This window comes from Papaver somniferum, chromosome 6 (genome assembly GCF_003573695.1).
Source record: "Papaver somniferum cultivar HN1 chromosome 6, ASM357369v1, whole genome shotgun sequence".
Classification (NCBI taxonomy): Eukaryota; Viridiplantae; Streptophyta; class Magnoliopsida; order Ranunculales; family Papaveraceae; genus Papaver; species Papaver somniferum.
In genome coordinates this window covers 130,517,596-130,540,321 of record NC_039363.1, presented here as the reverse complement: position 1 = coordinate 130,540,321, position 22,726 = coordinate 130,517,596, and the positions used below count along the sequence as shown (strand labels likewise).

At 38.7% G+C, this 22,726-nt stretch overlaps 1 protein-coding gene across 1 annotated transcript in view; it reads left to right on the top strand.

The window, feature by feature from the left end:
- The first annotated feature begins 209 nt into the window (after window positions 1–209).
- Window positions 210–22,726, top strand: part of LOC113291491 — a 32,246-nt gene continuing 9,729 nt past the window's right edge. The window contains exon 1 of the mRNA XM_026541016.1: window positions 210–436. Within this exon, the coding sequence (XP_026396801.1) occupies window positions 210–436 (227 nt within the window). The remainder of the gene's footprint in view (window positions 437–22,726) is intronic.

Here is a 22,726-nt window from a genome sequence, read left to right as displayed (position 1 = left end):
AACCACTAGTTGAAGAAGAAGAAACAATGCGTGATGCAAATCGTACACTCAAGGACTTAGCTTCTCATAGGCTTGATGTACAACAGTGGTGTATTCAAACAAACTAAACCTTCGAGATCAAGCCGGGGTTGATTAGAGAGTTGCCGAAGTTTCATGGCATGGTAAATGAAGATCCAAACAAGCATCTCATGGATTTCCATAACGTTATCATGGCTATGCTTCCATCGGAGACTAATGCAGATGGTGCAATGTTAAAAGCTTTTCCATTCTCTTTGGCGGACAATGATAAGAAATGGTTGTACTACTTGCCATCCGGGAGTGTCACTACATGGAACGGGTTGAAGAAACTTTTCTTACAGAGGTACTTCCCTGCATCAAAATCTACTAAAATTTGTAAGGAGATTTGTGGTATACAACAAAGAGATGGGGAGTCATTGTATGAATGTTGGGAACGGTATAAGAGATTGGTGGCAAGCTGCCCTCACCACCAATTTAGTGACGTGATGATAATACAATACTTATAAGAAGATCTCCAACCAAGTGATCGATATCTTCTTGATGCTGCGGGTGGTGGTGCACTAGTGAACAAGACGGTGGCCCAAGCTACCGAGTTGATTGAAAGCATGGCTGCGAACTCGCAATAATTCTACACAAGAGGTGACTCAATGGTTAGGCGAGTGCATGAAGTTAATGATTCGTCATCACGCTGTGATCAAAGGATGGATAATATGGAGTTAATGATGCAAAATATGGATGCAGTTATTTTACCTTCACATGATGGAGAGTTGGAGCAAGCTAGTGCGGTCTTTCCAAATCAGCAAAGACGGTATGATCCCTACTCTAATACATACAATCCGGGATGGAGAGATCACCCCAGTTTTAGCTATGCCAACAACAAAGGTGCGGTTCAACAACCTAATTTCAACCGTCCGAGTGGATTCCAACCACAACAACAACAATTTCATCGACCGCAACAACATCCAACACAAAGTCAAGATTCCGGTATCGATGAAAAGCTTCAAGCAATGATGAAGGGCATTGGTACTATGTTTCAAGAAAGCCAACAAGAGACCAAGAGTGCTATCAAGGAGTTGCAGACACAAATGGGCACCATGGCGAGTGAGATAAACAAATTGAAAGCACAAAATAGTGGGAAACTCCCTTCTCAACCTATTAACCCAAAAGAGGGTGTCAATGCTATTACATTGATAAGTGGTACACAACTTGTGCAACCCGAAGTTACTGATTTGGGTAAAGAAGAAGTCCCCATGGAGCCGATTTTGGAGGAAAAGAGGGATGAAATTCCCCAAACTCCCGAGGTACCTATTCCTAACTCTAAAACTCATATTCCTGCTTATGTTCCCCCTTTACCTTTTCCTCGCAGATTTGCAAAGTCCAAGATGGAGGAACTAGAAAAGCAGATTTTAGACGTTCTCAGGAAGATTCATGTGAACATACCGCTCATAGATGCTATAAAGCAAATGCCAAAGTATGCAAAGGTTTTGAAGGATTTGTGTTCCAATAAGAAAAGTCTCAAAGGAAATGAAGTGTTAAGTGTGGGGGAGAATGCTTCGGCAATCTTACAACACAAACTCCCACTGAAATGCAAGGATCCAGGTAGCTTTGACATTCCAGTCAAGATTGGTAACACTACTTTTAACAAAGCTATGTTGGATTTAGGTGCATCCGTAAATGTTATGCCTGCATCTATGCATAATTCACTTGAGTTAGGTCCTCTTAAAAAAACTGTAATTGTGTTGCAATTAACCGATTGCTCTAATGTCTACGCAATGGGTATTGTTGAGGATGTTCTTGTGCAGGTTAATTAATTTGTATTTCCAGCTGACTTTTGTGTGTTAGAGATGAATGAAGGCTCACCGGACTCGTCTCTTCCATTGTTACTTGGGCATCTCTTCATGAAAACGGCGAAAACCATTATTGATGTGGACAAGGGAATGCTAACTATGGAGTTTGATGGAGAAACAATACGTTTCAACATTTTCGAGACAATAAGATATCCTAGCGATGTCCACTCTTGTTTCTCCATTGATGTGATGGATACGTTGGCGCAACAAATGTTTGAGTTGAATGGTGTTGATACTTTGGAAACCGTGCTCACTACACCCTTTGATGATAGTTTGGAGTATGGTGACGAGATTAAAGAAACCATTGGTTCTCTTAACTCGTTACCGGAAAAATCTTTCCTTAAGAATATTTCATATGCTTCTTTACCTTGCAATGATGAAAAACTTATACCATCTATTGTTAAATCTCCAAAGTTAGAATTGAAACCTCTCACAAGTCACCTAAAGTACTTGTACTTAGGTGACAATGAATATTTACATGTGATTGTTACTAACGAGCTTAGTGAATTACAGGAGCAAAAACTTCTTAGGGTGCTAAGGAAGTATAAGACGGCCATATGATGGACAATTGCTGATATCAAGGGTATAAGCCCTGTCGTATGTATGCAAAAAATCCGTTTGGAGGATGATGCAAAGCCTACAAGAGAAGCGCAACGTCGTTTGAACCCCCCCCCCCCCCACCCCCCATGATGGAAGTTGTGAAAAAGGAGATACTCAAGCTTTTGGACGTGGGTGTTATCTGATGTGATTTGTAGATAGTGGTAAAAAGTGATTCAATTCTCGAACTTGTGAAGGATAACTTTAGACTTAAATTCAAAACTAAATAGAAAACTCGCTAATAATTATAAAAAACACTGACAAAGTTGGTATCAATATTAAAAGAACACTGAGGCTAATATTCCACTATTTTTCAGGTTCAAAGTGATTTGGTCCAAATATTTATATTCATGCAATTTTCTCGTTTAATTTGATTCTAAAATGTTGCAACTAATAGATTTTCAAAAGTAATAATTGTAAATACCAAGTATGAAGCATCAAGAGTCTATAAACTAAGCATACTCCATCAAAATAGATCACAATCACTCAAATAAAAATCATATTCAATAATAGTTCAAGGCAAATAATCATAATAATAATTGCAATAAATTAAATAAAATAGATTGTACCACTTTTTAATAGCTTCCTCTATCACTTCAGCAATGGGGTTTAACTCCTCATATTAATATTGATCTCAAAATATTTGTTTATGGCTCAAAAGATGATTAAAAAGATGAAAAGTGATAATACAGACGATTCGCAACAGTTTGTTGGTGTTGCAGAATCACTGTTACAGGGAGAAATAGTAGCTAAAGACCTAATGCAACCGCTGTGATGAACGACACATAGAAACTGCTGTGAAACAACGATAGTTTGCTGCGACAGTTGCTTGTTCGTCAATGTTCTTCGTGTTCTTCCTCTTCAGCAGCAGCAGCAGAATAAGGTATTTTCCTGCAACTCGATCTCTGGAGCTCTGTGGTGTTCTAAACTTCTCTGAAAGGCTTCGTACCTCCTATATGACTTATCCCCTCTCCTTTTATAGGCCACAGCTCGATTAAATGTCCCCAAAAATCTTGGTTTATCTCTACATCAAGTTTCAGATTTTTCTTTCTGCCAAACTCTCTTCACGCGTATTTGACCTTTCCCAATACTTACAAACTCTTTATTAGATAACTACGAATATTGGGGAAGCTTTTCTAGCCTTTAATCTCCCTAAATTATCGAAAAATATTCCAACAGCAACCCGTGACCACAACACCTCTGTTTCCTTCTCCCGGTCGATCTAACCCAATTCATTCGACCCAATCACATATACCGACCCTGTTATGCTCTAGGAAGTCCAGCCCAACAAAAATCAGCCATTGAATCTCGTTATTTCACGTCCAACTGATGCTCCCAAATTCACGCAGGTAATAATATAGTTTCTCGCCAAAATTGTGTTTGAACGATGAAGAAAAAGGGGGGCGCCCCTATCCAGAGTAGGGGTGCCTTTAGCAGCTGCCTTAAGGGGTGTCCTGGGGTGCCCCTTATCCAAACCTGGGGTCCGAATATCAAGTGTCCTCCGGGTGCTTTCCGACAACTTTTCGAGCCAATTTTTTCCAAAAATGTTTATTGGCCAAAAATACCTACAAATAAATAAAACACCATAATAAGTACAAAAATGAGCCCTAACAATATATAGAACCGAGACAAATCGGACACAAAAATGTGTCTATCAAATACCCCCAAACCTATTATTTACTAGTCCTCGAGCAAAAATAAAATAAAAATAAAATCCTAACTCACTGTCGCAGGCATCGTCGATTGCATTTAGCGTATGCAATAAGCCTTTAAACCCTTAGGTGTCTCTAGTGGCTGAGTGTTGTCTCCGGAGGGCTTACCAGAGGTATACCCGCAAAACCTTTATACTCCAGACCCTAGCTATCTACAAAGAACCTTGGAAGGCACTAAAGAATCTCCTTGGTTGGCATACTTATTGACTACAGGAGGAAGTACCCTGATGCGAAATTCCAATTGTTGTACACGAGTTCGCACTCAAGCATACTAAAATTCATATAAAGTGACAGAGCTCTACTCAGATAGTCGCGTCCAAACTCAGAATCAAACAAATCACATGGATAGATTAAGAAGATGGATATAGAAAAACATAAATAGTTTTGATATTGACTAAGGTGAACGGTGTTTCTCATATCTGTCTGAAGGCCACTGCCATAATGAACCTATCCTAATGGATGAGATACCGGTCTGACTAATATAAACACACTGGCATATACAAGGGTACCAGTGGTCGATAATCCTAACTCTAGGTCAACACAACTGGCATATACAAGGGTTCCAGTGGTCGACTTTATTGAATTTATTCCAGTTGGTCTGATGGTCTGGTCTCAATTTCTTTTCTTTTTTTCTTTTTTTGACTTTTTTTTTTGACTTTTTTTTGACTTTTTTTTTATGGCTATCTCAATCACTCTATTTTACCCTAGCAATGGTAACAACTTGAATCGTGAGCCCCACCTAATCACTTAGAGAAACATATTTTAAAAATAAAAAAATAAAAATAGAAGTGAAAAGGACTCAATGAGATATGGCGAAACTACCATGTTATTTCTAACACCTGAGCTCTGTGCTTTTATGAATAAACTCTTTAAATGTTTCCATCTAATCAGATTGGTCCCTCAACTCCTACAACCAAAATGCTTCTATCCACTTAGATTGGATAGTGCCATCCTTAATAAGGATAAATTTCTAGGCTCTGGAGTTTATTTATTGCAACGAAAAGGTAACAAAAAGTTCTACCCCACCCCCAAACTTAAATCTAACATTGTCCTCAATATTTCTAATTAAAGAACAATACCAAAAATATAAGTAACATGAGCAAATAGTAAAGAGATAAGTCGAAAAGATAGTACCTTGGTGAAGTGTAACCAAAAACCTACAAAAATAATATACAACATACAAAATCGCCTCGATGGTCAATCAAGGTAAACAGGGTCCTCCAGAGGGACCTCCTCAACATCACCTGTAGGAAAAGGCTCTATAAAGGGCTTCAATCGTTGATCGTTAACCTTCGAAGAACTACTACCATCTGGTGTCTCAATATCAACAACACCATGAGAAAAAACAATACGGACCACAAAAGGACCGGTCCATAGAGAGCGCAACTTCCCGAGGAATAGATGCAACCGAGTGTCATATAGAAGAACTTTTTGACCTTGAGAAAATGACTTTCGTAAAATATTCCTATCATGCACAAGTTTCATTTTGTTCTTATACTCCTTAGCACTATCGTATGCATCTCTACGAATCTCGTCCAACTTATTGAGATGGAGCTTTCTTTGAGCTCCTGCCTTGTCAAGTGAAAAGTTTAAGTTCTTAATAGCCCAATAGGCTCGATGCTCTAACTCAACAGGCAGGTGACATGCCTTTCCAAATACTAAACGATAAGGTGACATTCCAATGGGTGTCTTAAACGCAGTACGGTAAGCCCATAAGGCATCAGTAAGCCTCGACGACCAGTCTTTCCTATTTGGATTAACTGTTTTCTCTAGAATACGTTTAATTTCCCTATTGGAAACCTCTACCTGACCACTAGTCTGAGGGTGATATGGGGTTGCTACTTTATGGGTAATACCGTATTGTTTCATTAAAAGAGCAAACGGTCTATTACAAAAGTGTGAACCTCCATCACTAATTATACTCGCGGCGTACCAAAACGTGTAAGTATATTCTCTTTCAAAAACTGGACTACGACCCTGTGGTCATTTGTTTTACACGGAACCGCCTCAACCCACTTAGACACATAGTCTACACGACAAGTATGTAAAGATAACCAAACGAAATAGGAAATGGACCCATAAAATCAATGCCCCACACATCAAAGACCTCAATCACTAAAATAGGGTTCAAAGGCATCATATTTCTACGGGAAATGGTTCCTAACTTCTGGCAACGCTCACAAGAAACACAATGACTATGGGAATCTTTAAACAACGAAGGCCAGTAAAATCCACACTGCAAAATCTTAGCAGCAGTCTTCTTAGCACTAAAATGACCCCCACATGCATGTTCATGACAAAAGGAGATAATACTAGACTGGTCACTCTCAGATACACATCTCCTAATAATCTGGTCCGGACAATACTTAAACAGATAAGGATCGTCCCAAAAGAAATGCTTAACCTCGGCTAAAAACCTAGAACGATCTTGCTTACCCCAATGTTGAGGCATTCGACCAGTAACAAGATAATTCACTATATTTGCATACCAAGGTGATTGGGAAACAGAGAACAATTGTTCATCAGGAAAACTATCCCTTATAGGAAGGGAATTATTAGGGGAACTAACAACTAGCCTAGACAAGTGGTCTGCTACCACATTCTCTGCACCCTTTTTGTCTCTAATGTCTGGACAAAATTCTTGTAACAAAAGGATCCATATAATCAATCTAGGTTTGGTATCCTTCTTAGACAAAAGGTATTTCAAAGCAGCATGATCAGTATAGATTACGATCTTAGAACCTAATAAATAGGATCTAAACTTATCCAAGGCAAACACGATGGCTAGCAATTCCTTCTCGGTAGTTGTATAGTTCATTTGGGCATCATTCAGAGTTTTGCTAGCATAGTAAATCACATGGAGTAATTTGTTTTCTCGCTGACCTACAACGCCTATAGCATAATCTGAAGCATCACACATAATTTCAAAGGGTAGGTTCCAGTTAGGTGCCTGGACTATCGGGGCAGTAGTGAGTAAAGTTTTAAGCTTATCAAAAGCCTTTAAGCAAGCATCATCAAAGACAAACTTAACATCTTTGCAAGCAAATTGCAAAGAGGTCTAGAAATCAAGCTAAAATCCTTAATGAATCGACGGTAAAAACCTGCATGCCCTAAGAATGACCTAATATCTTTTACGGTTTTTGGGACCTGTAGAGTCTTAATAAGGTCAATTTTGGCTTTGTCTACCTCTATACCCTTTGAAGAAACGATGTGCCCTAAGACAATTCCTGATTCAACCATGAAATGGCATTTTTCCCAATTAAGCACTAAATTCTTTTCCTTACACCTAGTCAACACTAATGTCAAATGATGCAAGCACTCATCAAAAGATGAACCAAATACTGAAAAATCATCCATAAAGACCTCTAAAAACCGTTCTACCATCATAAAATATGCTCATCATACAACGCTGAAAAGTCGCAGGGGCATTACATAACCCGAAAGGCATGCGTCTATACGCAAAGGTACCAAAGGGACAGGTAAAAGTGGTTTTCTCTTGGTCTTCTGGGGCAATAACGATCTGATTATAACCGGAGTAGCCATCTAAGAAGCAATAGTGACTATGTCCAGCTAATCTCTCTAGCATTGGTCGATAAAAGGAAGGGGAAAGTGATCCTTCCTTGTGACCTTGTTCAATTTCCTATAGTCAATACACACACGCCATCCCGTGGTCACTCGGGTTGGGATTAATTCATTATTATCATTCTGGACTACAGTGATACCTGATTTCTTGGGGACAACCTGAACAGGGCTGACCCACTTACTGTCTGAAATTGGGTAAATAATACCCGCATCTAACAACTTAAGCACCTCTTTTCGAACTACCTCTTTCATGTTAGGGTTCAGTCGACGTTGCATCTCCCTAGAAGGTTTGGAGTCTTCCTCTAAATGAATCTGATGCATACACACAGTAGGACTTATACCCTTAATGTCTGCTATAGTCCACCCTAAAGCTTCCTTATTGTCTTGAAGTACTTTTACTCTACTTTCCTGATCACTATCCAAATCGGAAGCTACAATCACAGGTAAAGTCTCAGATGGGCCTAAAAACACATACTTAGAGTATCGGGTAGTGGTTTAAGGTCCAACTTTGGGGGCTTCTAAAGAAGGAATTAGGGTAGTCTCAGAAACTGGTAACGGTTCGAACCTAGCTTTCCATCTATCAGTGTCTAACACAGGGTAGAATCTAATAGAGCATTCACTTGTTCAATAGTGCTATCGTCATCAAAATCTAAACCAAAATGGGATAGACAACTTTCTAATGGGTCTTCAAATAAAATGTTTGGTAATGACTTCTGAACTAAGGCTTCTATCATGTTCACCTCTTCAACACATGTGTCATCTAGCTCATAAGGTAGCTTACTGACATTAAAAATGTTCATCTCTATAGTCATATTACCAAAAGATAAATTCATCACACCATTTCGACAGTTAATGATCGCATTCGACGTAGCTAAAAACGGGCGACCTAAAATCACAGGTATCTGGTTCTCTGGGTCAGGGACAGGTTGAGTATCTAGGACCACGAAATCCACTGGATAGATAAACTTGTCGACCTCAATAAGGACATCCTCAATAACACCTCGAGGAATTTTAACAGACCTATCAGCTAACTGCAGTGTTATCTGAGTAGGTTTCATTTCACCAAGTCCTAGCTGTAAGTACACATGGTACGGAAGTAGGTTCACACTGGCTCCTAAGTCAAGTAAAGCTTTTTCTACCCGGGTTTACCTATTGTACAAGCAATGGTAGGGGAACCTGGGTCTTTGTACTTTGGAGTTGTAGTGTTTTGAATAATTGAACTTACGTGACTAGCTAAAAAGGCTTTCTTATGGACGTTTTCGCTTTCGCGTACACATATCCTTAAGGAACTTGGCATAAGCAGGAATTTGCCTAATTGCATCTAATAAAGGAAGGTTTATGGTAACTTGCTTAAAAACCTCCAATATGTCATTAAAGTTCGATTCCTTCTTTGTTGGTACTAATAGCTGAGGAAATGGGGCTCTAGGCACAGAATCAGACCTCTCAGGAACTGAGTTGGCATCATCAGAAATTTTATCAGTTTCCTTAGCTAGTGTCCTGAGGGGTGAACTACAGTATGTTCACTATCGGGCATGGTTACCTGATTGTCTACTATTCTACCACTCCTAAGGGTTCTAATAGCATTCAATTGATTCGATGGTTTTGTACCTACTTCATGAACTCCTCTAGGATTGGGATTAGTCTGACTAGGGAACCTACCATTATCTCTCTCACTTAAGGTCTTAGCTATTTGGCCGACTTGAAGTTCTAACTTAGCAAGGCTCTGAGCATTAGTTTGAAAATTCTGCTTGGTTTCCTGTTGAAAACTAACATGGCTCTGTGCTAACATTTCCTGAGTTTTTGCTAACATCTTAATAGATTCCTCTAAGCTAGTCGTTTTATTTTCTGGGCCTGATGTATTCCTAGTGTAGCCAAAACCTGGGGAGCATTAGAATTATTAGACTGACCCTGACTCTGGCCCTTAGACCATGAAAAGTTCGGATGGTTTCTCCAACCAGGATTATAGGTTTCTGAATATGGGTCAAACTTCTGACGATTATCAAACCTAGTGTTATTATATAGAGCATTGGCTTGCTCTTCATTATTCTGGCCTTCCCAAAAAGGCTCCAATCTACCACTAGTGTTACCCACTTCTAAAGCTTCTAACCTTTTCGCTATAGAACCAATTTTGGCATCTGATTCATAGCCTCCTTCTACCCTATTAACGTTTCCTCTGCCGAGAAGAATTGTTTTCTGGGGTCCCCTACTACTTTCCCATTGTTGGGTCTTTTCGGCGACTTCATGCAAATATGTCATCGCGTCATCAACTGTTTGGTTCTCAAATCCACCAGTACACATAGATTCTACTGTGGTTGTGTGGGATAATCTAAACCCTCATAAAGGATCTGAACTAACCTAACCTTCTCTAAACCATGATGAGGACATTGGGCTAATAAATCATTGAACCTTTCCAAATACCTATACAAAGTTTCTCCCTCTGTTGAGAAAACGTGCAGATTTGCGTCCTAATAGACGATGTTTTGTGCCTAGGGAAAAACTTGTTCAAAAAGGCAGATGTAAGTTGTTCATACGTTTCGATTGACCCGGAAGCCAAACTATATAGCCACGATTTAGCTTTATTATCTTTCAGGGGAAAAGGGGAATAACCTAAGTTTCAAAGCATTCATCTAGGTTTCTAATCCTGAGGGTACTACAAATTTCCTCAAAGTCCCTAACATGGAAATAGGGGTTTTCATTTTCTTTTCCCTAAAAGATTGGGAGCAGCTGTAAGGTCCCAGGTTTAAGTTCATAAGTTGCTTCCGTCTCACCTAACCTGATATATGAGGGACGAGTAGTCCTATTTCGATTCAACAAAGCTTTCAAAGTTGCCATTTCTGGCGCTATCGGAGCAACAAGGATTCTCTCCTCAGTCAAAGGACGTTCAAAAACAAACTCTTCAAAAGTCGTACTCTCTAGATTAAGGTAATCGAGACGCTTAGAACTACTAGATTTCTCTTTAACAAATCTACCTAGTGCGTATCTTTTACGTTCAGACATACAATAGAATTTTCTAAATTGGAAGGGTAAGCAAACACAGATCAAGGCCGACTCAACCAAATCAAACCTATTGATTTCTAGCAAACAAAAAGCATGATGACTCCACTTAGATTGTTTCTAGACCAGTTTCTAATCCTTTGAACGGGAATTTGTTACAATTTAAGCAAACCCCTCCGGAATCAATTCGAGTTAAAGTAAGTTGAATAGAGGCGAGGGAAGCTCGGTGGAGCTTTGATACCCAAGGCCTCACCGGTATTACAAGGCGGCGCAGTCACGCATTCAACTTACAGAAACCGTCAAGCATGCTTAAAAGAGTAACCAATATTTTTCGAATGACTTTCCTGTTAAGCTCGTTACCCTATCGGTCTCGTTCTAGTAAAAAATTTAGGCTTAGGTTCGCGTAGGTTACGTGTTCCTAAAGCGGGCAAGAAGAGAACGGTGATGAAATCCGAACCCTTATCTTGTATGGCCAGGCCTTGCCCTTTACTAGAAAAATAAATGTCCATATTCAGTCCTCAACATATATGCATACGAAGGAGTCCAGTAACTCGCTGACAGGGTATTCGCGAGTGTTTCGACAAACTTACCTCCCGTACCAGACGGGGGATGAATCGGTTGTAGTCAACTCGGGCCACTGACTCCGATGTCAAGTGTACGAACCCAAGGTGCAGAGACAATATCGTAATTATCCTCCTTCTCTGCAAACAGTTTATATTTAAAGTACCCTTCCATAGGGTAATAAAAAAAATAATGTCCCGAAGTCCAAAAGTCCAAAAAGAAAAGAAAAATTACAAAAATAATAAACCCTAGTATAGTTTTTTTTCTAAAAGAAAATAAACAAACCCTAAACTAAAATTATCTAAAATAAAATTGTCTTCTTTTCTGTTCTTTTTGCTTTAATCTTTAACTCCAAGTCTTTATGAAATCACCTAACTCTTTGGCTCAATTTTCTTTATGATCCAGAACCTGTAGACACAAGATAAATATCCAAAAACATAAAAAAGAACAAAAATAATAATAAAAAAATAAAATAAAAAAATAAATCTAAAACCCTATAAACAAGTCCCCGTCGGCGGCGCCAAAAATTGATGTGATTTGTAGATAGTGATAAAAAGTGATTCGATTCTCGAACTTGTGCAGGATAACTTTAGACTTAAATTCAAAACTAAATAGAAAACTCGCTAATAATTATAACAAACACTGACAAAGTTGGTATCAATATTAAAAGAACACCGAGGCTAAGATTCCACTATTTTCCAGGTTCAAAGTGATTTGGTCCAAATATTTATATTTATGCAATTTTCTCGTTTAATTTGATTCTAAAATGTTGCAACTAATAGATTTTCAAAAGTAATAATTGTAAATACCAAGTATGAAGCATCAAGAGTCTATAAACTAAGCATACTCCATCAAAATAGATCACAATCACTCAAATAAAAATCATATTCAATAATAGTTCAAGGAAAATAATCATAATAATAATTGCAATAAATTAAATAAAATAGATTGTACCACTTCTTGTTGGAAAAATAGCTTCCTCTATCGCCTCAGCAATGGGGTTTAGCTCCTCATATTAATCATGATCTCAAAATATTTGTTTATGGCTCAAAAGATGATTAAAAAGATGAAAAGTGATAATACAGACGATTCGCAACAGTTTGTTGGTATTGCAGAATCACTGTTACAGGGAGAAATAGTAGCTAAAGACCTAATGCAACCGCTGTGATGAACGACACATAGGTACTGCTGTGAAACAACGATAGTTTGCTGTGACAGTTGCTTGTGCGTCAATGTTTTTCGTGTTCTTCCTCTTCAGCAGCAACAACAGAATAAGGTATTTTCCCGCAACTCGATCTCTGGAGCTCTGTGGTGTTCTAAAATTCTCTGAAAGGCTTCTTACCTCCTATATGACTTATCCCCTCTCCTTTTATAGGCCACAACTCGATTAAATCTCCCCCAAAATCTTGTTTTATCTCCACAACAAGTTTCGGAGTTTTCTTTCTGCCAAACTCTCTTCAAGCGTATTTCACCTCTCCTAATACTTCCAAACTCTTTTTTAGATAACTACGAATGTTGGGGAAGCTTTTCTAGCCTTTAATCTCCCTGAATTATCGAAAAATATTCCAACAGCAACCCATGACCACAACACCTCTGTTTCCTTCTCTCGGTCGATCTAACCCAATTCATTCGATCCAATCACATATACCGACCCTGTTATGCTCTAGGAAGTCCAGCCCAACAAAAATCAGGCATTGAATCTCGTTATTTCACGTCCAACTGATGCTCCCAAACTCACGCAGGTAATAAAATAGTTTCCCGCCAAAATTGTGTTTGAACGATGAAGAAAAAGGGAGTCGCCCCCTATCCAGAGTAGGGGTGCATTTAGCAGCTGCCTTAAGGGGTGTCCTGGGGTGCCCCTTATCCAAACCGGGGGTCCGAATAGCAAGTGTCCTCCGGGTGCTTTCCGACAACTTTTCGAGCCAATTTTTTCCAAAAATGTTTATTGGCCAAAAATACCTACAAATAAATAAAACACCATACTAAGTACAAAAATGATCCCTAACAATATATAGAATCGAGATAAATGGGACACAAAAATGTGTCTATCATTATCTACCTCATATCCGATAGCAAGTGGGTGAGCCCGGTACAAGTAGTACCAAAGAAATCAGGCGTGACGGTGGTGGAGAATGATAAGATGAACTTGACCCAACTCGTGTGCAAACTGGTTGGAGGGTTTGTATTGATTACATAAAATTGAATGCCACCACTAGGAAGGATCATTTTCCATTGCCTTTTATTAATCAAATGCTTGAACGTTTAGCTGGACGCTCTTACTATTGCTTCCTTGATGGTTATTCAGGTTACAATCAGATTGTGATAGCACCGGAGGATCAAGAGAAAACCACTTTCACTTGTCCTTTCGATACTTTTGCTTATAGAAGGATGCCTTTTGGCTTGTGCAATGCTCCAGCTACCTTTCAAAGGTGTATGGTAAGTATTTTTTTAGAATATGTTGAAAACATCATTGAAGTATTCATGGACGACTTTAGTGTCTTTGGTGATTCATTTGACCTTTGCTTGAACAATTTATCATTAATCCTTGAACGATGTGTTGAAACAAACCTTGTGCTGAATTGGGAGAAGTGCCATTTCATGGTAACTCATGGCATAGTTTTAGGCCATATAATATCTTCTAAAGGCTTGGAAGTCGATAAATCTAAGATAGACCTTATTCGTGCTTTAAATCCTACCACTACGGTGAGGGAGATACACTCTTTTCTTGGTCATGCAGGTTTTTATCGTAGATTTATCAAGGATTTTTCCAAGATAGAATCACCACTTTGCAACTTATTGCAAAAAGATGTGGTTTTTAACTTTGATGAAAAGTTTATGGAGGCATTCAATCGTTTGAAAGAACTTTTGATTTCAGCCCCTATCATTAAACCACCGGATTGGAGCAAGCCTTTTGAGCTCATGTGTGATGCAAATGACTACGCGGTTGGTGCGGTGCTTGGGAAACGTGTAGGGAAGATACCTCATGCTATTTATTATGCTTCTAGAACGTTAAATGAGGCCCAACAAAACTACACAACCACTGAAAAAGAGTTGTTAGCTATTGTTTTTTGCTTTGGAAAAGTTTCGGTCTTATCTAATTGGTACAAAAGTTGTTGTCTTTTCTGATCATGCAACACTTAGGTACTTGCTAATGAAGAAAGAAGCGAAACCGAGGCTCATACGATGGATTCTACTCTTGCAAGAGTTCAATATTGAAATCAAGGACAAGAAAGAAATTGAGAATAGCGTTGCGGATCACTTGATCCGTCTTGCTGTGGACAAGAAAGCTATCCCATTGCGTGAAAGTTTCCCGGATGAGAAACTTTTCTCAATTACCTTTGGAGAACCATGGTATGCCGATATTGTCAATTACTTGGTGTCTAAACAAATCCCAAAGAACTTGTCTCGTGCTGCGAGGGACAAACTCAAAAGGTTAAGTAACCAATACATATGGGATGATCCATATTTATGGAAACAAGGTAGTGACCAAGTATTACGAAGGTGCGTTCCCGAATCTGAATTTAATTCTATCTTGTCTTTTTGTCACTCCTATGCTTGTGGAGGACACTTTGGGAGCAAGAGAAACGCTCTCAAGGTACTAGAATGTGGTTTCTATTGGCCAACTTTGTTTAAGGATGCATATGAATTTTTTATTACATGTGATAGGTGCCAAAAAACAGGCAATCTAGGTGCCCGAAATCAAATGCCACAAACTATTATACAATTTGTTGAGGTTTTTGATGTACGGGGAATTGATTTTATGGGCCATTTTGTCAAATCTAATGGGAATTATTTTATCTTGCTTGCCGTTGATTATGTCTCGAAATGGGTGGAAGCTAAGGCCACCCCTACTAATGATTCTAAAGTGGTTTCATATTTTGTGCAAGCTAATATTTTTGCAAGGTTTGGAATTCCAAGAGCCATAATTGGCGATGGGGGTTCACACTTCAAAAACAGGTTCTTGCAAAACTTGTTAAAGAAGTACAATGTGTTGCATAGGATTGCAACACCATACCACCCCCCAATCAAATGGACAAGCCGAGGTTTCCAACCGAGAAGTGAAGTCTATCCTAGAGAAGACGGTGAATCCAACAAGGAAGGATTATAGTTCGAGACTCAATGATGTTTTGCGGGTTTATAGAACCGCATACAAGACACCTATTGGGATGTCTCCATTTAGGCTTGTTTACAGTAAACCTTGTCACTTACCCATTGAAATTGAGCATAAGGCGTTTTGGGCTATTAAGCAATGCAATATGGAGTTGGATGGTGCTGGAAATCAAAGGAAGTTGCAACTCCAAGAGCTAGAAGAGATTCGTAATGATGCATTTGAAAGCTCACGTATTTACAAGGAAAAGACGAAAGCATTTCATGATAGTATGATCACAAATAAACAATTCTGCATTGGACAGAAAGTGCTTTTGTTTAATTCTCGCTTGCAATTATTTCCGGGTAAATTAAGGTCACGTTGGATTGTACCTTTTATTGTGACTAATGTGTTTTCTCATGGTGCAGTAGAAATTCGTAGTTTAGCTACAGGTAATGAGCTTAAAGTAAATGGGCACCGGTTGAAACCATACTATGAGAACTTCTCTTCGGAAGTTGTGGAAGGAGATAATCTTGTGGAAGTACTCCCTCTGGAGGAGTCGTGGAAATCAAGGAGATAGTTGGGCTGACGACTTTAAACCAAGCGATACATGGGAGGCCACCCATGGGATGAGTATTTCTTATCTTATTTGTATTTTATGTTCTTGTTTGTTTTTAGCTTTTTCTTGTCTTGCATTTACTTTTTCTGATTTCTTGTCACATTATCATGTAGGATTTCCTATCTTGACTTACTTTGGATGAATCAATTTACATTGAGGACAATGTAAAGTTTAAGTGTGGGGGAGTGGTTAAGCATTTGCATTGTAAATTTTTCATGAAATTTTCAACTTTTGTGTAAAATAGTGAATAAAAAACTCCAACTTGTGGTTAGTTTAGAGTCACATAGTATACATGTCGTTAAGATGACATCGAGATTCTCATAAAAGTGACTGAACTTAGAGATGACAGAGAACATGATCGGGTTTCTTACTTGTATGAGAGTTAAAGTTGGATTTAACCATGCCAGTGGAAAATGAGGTGCAGACTGAATTCGGTAGTAGAGTTGTGGTCCCCTATAGTGGAGACTACCTATGTTACATCATGAGAGGCACCGACCTTCACTTCTTTGTACGTGTCTAAATATGTGCTTTTAGAGTGTGTGTCACCGTACGTAAACTCCGGGTAGAATGGTGAGCTACCCAACCTCCCACCAATAGAAGCACTATTTTGATCTCTTGAGTGCTATTTTATCAATCATGATGGTGACATCGAATTGCTAACTTACATACCACTTGTAATCTTTTTCGCAGTTAGCACCATCCACTTTATCTCTCTCTACACCAACAGGTCCATAGAAACACCATCATCATCAACAAGGGGAGCATCACAAATTTGAAGGAAAGTTGAAGTCGTTCAAGGTTTACAAGCAACAGTACAGAAATGAGCAGATTTCAGATTCAAGTAAAGCAACAAGACAAGGAGCAGAATTTTTACAAGTTGAAGACTATTGTACAAGAGTGAAGATTATCAAGATGAAAATTCAAGAAGTTTATGATATCGAGACATACAAGTTGTGAAGAATTGAGCGGTAAAGTAATTACACCATGGCCTTTGTACTTGTATTTTTATTTTATTCTTATTTGTTAGTTTGTATTTTATTTTCTCTTGTCTCAAAAAAAAACTTGGGATATGGTCATCATTATGCTAGGTCCCTTGTCAAAAGAAAAAAAAAAAGAAAAGAGAAAATTTTATTAGGTTCATCATTAGTTTAAATATTTTATTTGTTTTCATTTTGTATTTACTTTATTTATCTTGCATTTTAAAAAAAAAGAGAGACAAGAAAAATCCATTGTATCATATTTTGGTTTGTATAGTTCGTTTTTAGTTTTATATTATTTCAATAAAGCCAATGGAAGAAGAAATATCCATAATGAAGTTTCAAGCAGCAAGGAATTGAAGAAAAAGAGTTACATTATCAAGATTCTACAAAGCTCAAGATTTCATCATCAAAAGTTGAAGACCGAAGACGTTTCTATGGATGCTATGAGAGTGGTGCTAACTGCACGCCGAACGGATAACGAGGTAAGTAAGCATATTCCCACCTTCGTTAAGTGGTTGATTTCCTTTCTTAGATATCGTCAGAAAAATGGGTTTTCAAAATGAATAAAAGATGTGGGTTTTCAAAACAATTCGGAAGGTTTTGCCTTCCTACTATTCAACGTGTCGCAGGATTCTCTCTTCATTCCTACTTGGACACATGTGTGACCCATAAAAATCTATTCATTATTGAGAGCAACTTCATAAAACCCTTTTATGTGAGGAAGAGTCGAGACTTTCGATCACTTCGAAGCCGAATTTCTTTCGAGAAGGGATGGTTATTTCTCTCTCAACTTTTAAGGATGAGCTTGTGTTCATATATGTGTCTAACTTCTTATGACTAGTGTGCAGAATCTCTATGTCTTCTTAGCGCATTGGATGATATCATTTCAGAGAACTAGTAAGTTGGAAAAGTAGGTTTTCTGGGTATATCTCTAGTAAACCCTCATGAGATGGAGTTGTATGTATCCTTTAGAATAAGTTTTGTGTGATTTTCTCGAGGACTAGCAAAGTCTAAGTATGGGGGAATTTGATAGGTGTTATAAACACCTTCATTTATATCTATAATTTATGCTTTCTTCGCTATTTTTCTTGTGATCATGTATCTTATGTGTGAGTTTGAGTTTATTAGGTGCAATAGAGTCATTGGGAGCAAAAGAAGGAGAAATCTTCCATTTGGAGCGTAAAGGGCAAAAAGGTTAATTCACAGGCGACTCATACTTGGAGCAGACTAGGTTGCGCAAGGAAGAGGTGGAGAATGAACCGCCAGTTTCCCATAGCTGACAGTCGAACAGAGAACTAGGTTGTCGGTTCTGTGGAACCGACAGGCCGTGTGTGAGCTGATTACCCCTTAACCACTAAAGTGGGGTGCCGATAGCAGTTTTGGTTCCTACAGCTACCCTAAAAATCAGAGAGCAATAATTCTCTTATCATTGCCTTACTTCCTCTCTTTCTTACTCCACCTGAAATTCAGAGAAGACGGTTGCGGCTGAGATAAACCGAGAAGAAGAGATGAAGAAATTCTGCTGCTGCCATGGATCTGATGCTGTGATGGGTTTTCTGCACTTGAAGTAGCAGTGATGAACAAGATGAAAGAAATTCAAGATAGAAAAGATCTGCTGATGAAATACAAGGAATTGATGCTTGAATTGAACATGGGTTTCTGAGTTCAAGTTATTGTTGGTTGGATGTGCTATATTGTAGGTGGTACTGGGAATTACAGTTGCAGACATGAAGCTGAATTAGGGTTTTGTTGAATTTGAACTCTCAATCGAGAACTCAGCTGAAGAAATTAGAGTTAGGTTCAAGTGTTATGAAGATGATGATTGTTCTGAAAGGAAGGAAGAATTGATTTCTGCAGTTGTACAAGGAAGATGGGTTGTTGCAGAATGTGTTGCTGGAACTGATAACAAGGGTTTGTGTCGGAATGGTTGGAAACCAAAGGAGTTGAATGAAATTGAGCTGCAAGGAATGAGATGAGAAAATGAAGCCTGTAGGGGTTTGTGTGATGTTAGGGTTCAGATCGAGAGAAGAACGGATGAACTGACATTGAGAAGATTTTGGTGGAATTATTGGTTGAACTTGATCTGTGTTTGTCTCTTGATTCACAGGTTAAACTGTACCTGCTCAACACATCGACAACCTCCATGAGTGATTCCAAAACCATTTCAGCTCAACAAAACCTTAACCTGTGAATCAAGAGACAAACCTTAATCTGTGTTTGTTGAGCAGGTACAGTTTATGATGTATTGACGTTCCGACCTTTCAATAGTATTCACCACTTCTGCAAAATAAATCGGTATACTCTTTAGTTTAACCAAAGAAATATCTCAATCAGAACCAACTAGAATCTGCAAAGATCAACACCTGCAATACTAAAAGCCCTTGGAATCTATAAAAAAAAATTGAAAGAAACAAATAAGTATACATAACAACTGTGATTGGACGGTTCTTCGCTTTGGCCGCAACTTCTTCATCATCTCTTCTCTTAAGAAAAAAAAATGGGAAGCTAGAATGATGCAGTGAGCTAGATGCAATGCAGAGCTGATGGTGTTGGTTGAGCAGTGACAGTAATGAAGGAGTTGCAGGTGCAACTGCAATGGCAGTAAGGAGGAGCAACTGAAACTGGTGCAACTGCAGTTGAGAAAGTGGAGAGTCTGCAATGGAATGGAACCGGCAGTGGCGGCTGATGCGCTGAGCAGGGTTGTGTTGCAGGAGCAAAGTTGAGATGGAAGCAAGCAGAGGAAATAATGGTATGAAACTGCGGGCGATGGCGAACTCACAAGTGAGTTTGAACTGCCATGTAAATCTGAGTTACAGTGAGTTGTGCAAGTGTTGCAGCTGGAGTTGAATGAGCAGATGGGATTTTAAGCTTCAGAAGACATGAGTCTGAGGTTCAGGCAGGAACAAGGTGGTGCTGAGACATGGGATCTGCCAGAGATTACAGGGTAGAGTTGTGTGAACTGCAGGAGAAGTACATGGTGGTGCTGACAATGGAGACAAGAAGCAGCTGCAGTTGCAGATGAACAAGAAAGATTGAGAAACTGGAATTGATTGCAGCTGATGACTTGTGTGGTTTTGAAATGTATGAATTGCAGCAATTGAGCTGAACTGAATTGGCTAGAGTTTGGTAATTTGTGAGGCTACATCAGAGAAGACTATGTAGCATGATATGAACTAGTAGTACTGCTTCAAGGAAGTGTTACTGCTCAATGGTGCTGAGTGAAGTTGCAGCAGTAAATTGAAAAAAGTAGATGAATGTTTAGGAAATGACTTGCAGTGAAAATTTGGGGTTCTTGAGAATTGCAAGTGATTAGGATAATGTTGCTGGATGGGATGGAGTTACTTGTCAGTTTTACAAGACTGACAAGCATAGCAAGTTATGGGCTTAATGGGCTTTGATTAAGGCCTGAATGGTGGTCATTAGTATGGGCCAGATAGGCTCAGTCTTTGACGAGCTAGCGAAGAATTGCGTGTGATATAGCCTGACTTTGGAAGTTATGACCGAGTTTTGGGGAAACAATAGGGATACAAAAAGAACAAGTCTTCTACAACTTAAGGAGGACGTATAGTTTTGGAGGAGAGAGGCGATTCTACTAGGGTTTGATTTTCGTTTTATTTTTCATCTCATTATTTTATGAAAATGATTATGATGAACTCTATTATTATGAGTAACTAAACACAGTTATTGGTTATGGGATAAAAGTTGATTTCTTAAGCATGATATTTAAATCAATGGATTAGTTTTGTCTCAACTTTATTGTTGCATGATTTGAGTGCTAGTTTGATTGAGTCCGGAATCAATTAGATTGGTCTTCATATCTACTGCTAGATTAGGTTTTATTATACGAAAAAGTGATAAATTCCTGATTACAAGTAGCATAAATGTGAGTAGTACTTGTTGTGATATATCCTACTAGTCACATATGAATCATAACCTTCGTTAAATCGAATTAGTGCTTTTACACGTTCGATTGCTTTGATTAGTCTTATTCTATAAAACTTATTGCTCTTAGGGATTTAAACTTAATTGTGCTTTTACACTTTAGGTTGCTTTCTATGTAGAATTCACATATGCATCTTTTAATGTGGTTGTGATGAAATCAGAGAATTAGCCGGATATTCTTGCGGTCAAGGTATCCTAGGACTTTTAATAAATGAGAGATTAAAATATCAATTTTAGTCATTGATGAAAATACATGTTTGTGAATGATACTATCCCATGATCAATATCTCCTCCTTATTGATTATTCCATTTATTTCATTTACTTTCAACTCATTTTTATTGCTTTGATAAAATCAAAACCCCCCCTTGGTTACTAAGAAACTGAAATTGTTTAACAACAAAAGCCTCTCTGTGGGAACGAACTCTTTCTTATCACATACTATATTTACATCTAGTTGAAGTGAGAAAGTGAAATTATTTTTGACGCATACGACTGTGATCACCTCTACGGTGACACTGGCTTTGGTGACACTTTCGTATTTCACCCCAACAGTCATAAAATTGATACCATGACAGTTTTGAAATGTCATCAATGTCAATTTTTCTACTAGTATTAGGCCAGAATTGTACAGACTGATCTCTCGAATTTAAAGTATTCTCGTTCAGTGCATTTGTTTAGGGTTTAGATTCGTTTCTCTTCCACACACACACACCTAAATTTACCAAAACCAGCAGAAACAGTTTTCACCCATAAACAACTGGCGACCACAGTGGGAGATTGATCTCTCGGTTGCAAAATCAGATCCTCAGTATTCATTCCAGTTTTTACAATTTCAAAAGGGTGGATCTTAGATCCAATTCAATCATTAAATTCAATTCAGGTTCAACAACCAATTTCAATTCCGGTGTTCCATTCGTTTAGAAGCTTCACAAAATTTTTTTTTCAAACAATGCTCCCGGAAATGCCTTGGATAACTAAGCACCAGTAAATCTCCCAGATGAAAGGACCAGAAAGCCGCTTGGAGACACAAGAAGACGCGACTACTACTTAGAAGAACGCAACGGATTCTCTCGAGATTCCGAATGGAGCAACCGCCTTTTTTTCAACACCAAAAGTTTTGTATGGAGCAAGCCAGAAATTCCTCAAAGGATCCACACCCGAGAAGATGAAGTGAAGGTTCGCGTAGCCGTTGTTCCAGTATGGAGATAGTCGACAACAAATCTTAACACCAATGGAGTCTGCAGAGATCACACAAGAAAAGGTCTATCTCTATTCCAACACTGCTACCAATTTATGGTCAGGAGCATCCGGTATCACTTTACCAGCAAAACGTGTAAATCCAGAACATGGCGTAATTCCGAAGATTTGTACGTCTACAATAACAAAGGAGGCTTGACGCATCTTCAAATTATCATAAAGGGGTTCGCCTATTATGTCAACCCAGACAAGAGAAATCTCAGGACATCTTCAGATCTACTGGAGCCGACACCTTAAAGGAGCAGCCTCAAGAAGATAACGATGCTCGCATCATCGTGTTGAGAAAGAATCCGCAGCTTGGGCGAATCACTCTGTCAGACTTAAGAGGAATGCTTCAGCAAACAGCGAACATCCAAATGTGACTGAACAATAAGTGGTGTAATTACGCATCAATAGGATGGTACCTGTCTATCGTGCTTTGTCGAAGAACCTGCTTTCAGACATCCTCTGAACTCCGTGAAGCTGCTAAACGCTCAGCTGCGACAACACCTGCCATGCTAGAAAGAACAAGCTTGCCAGTAATGAAGAG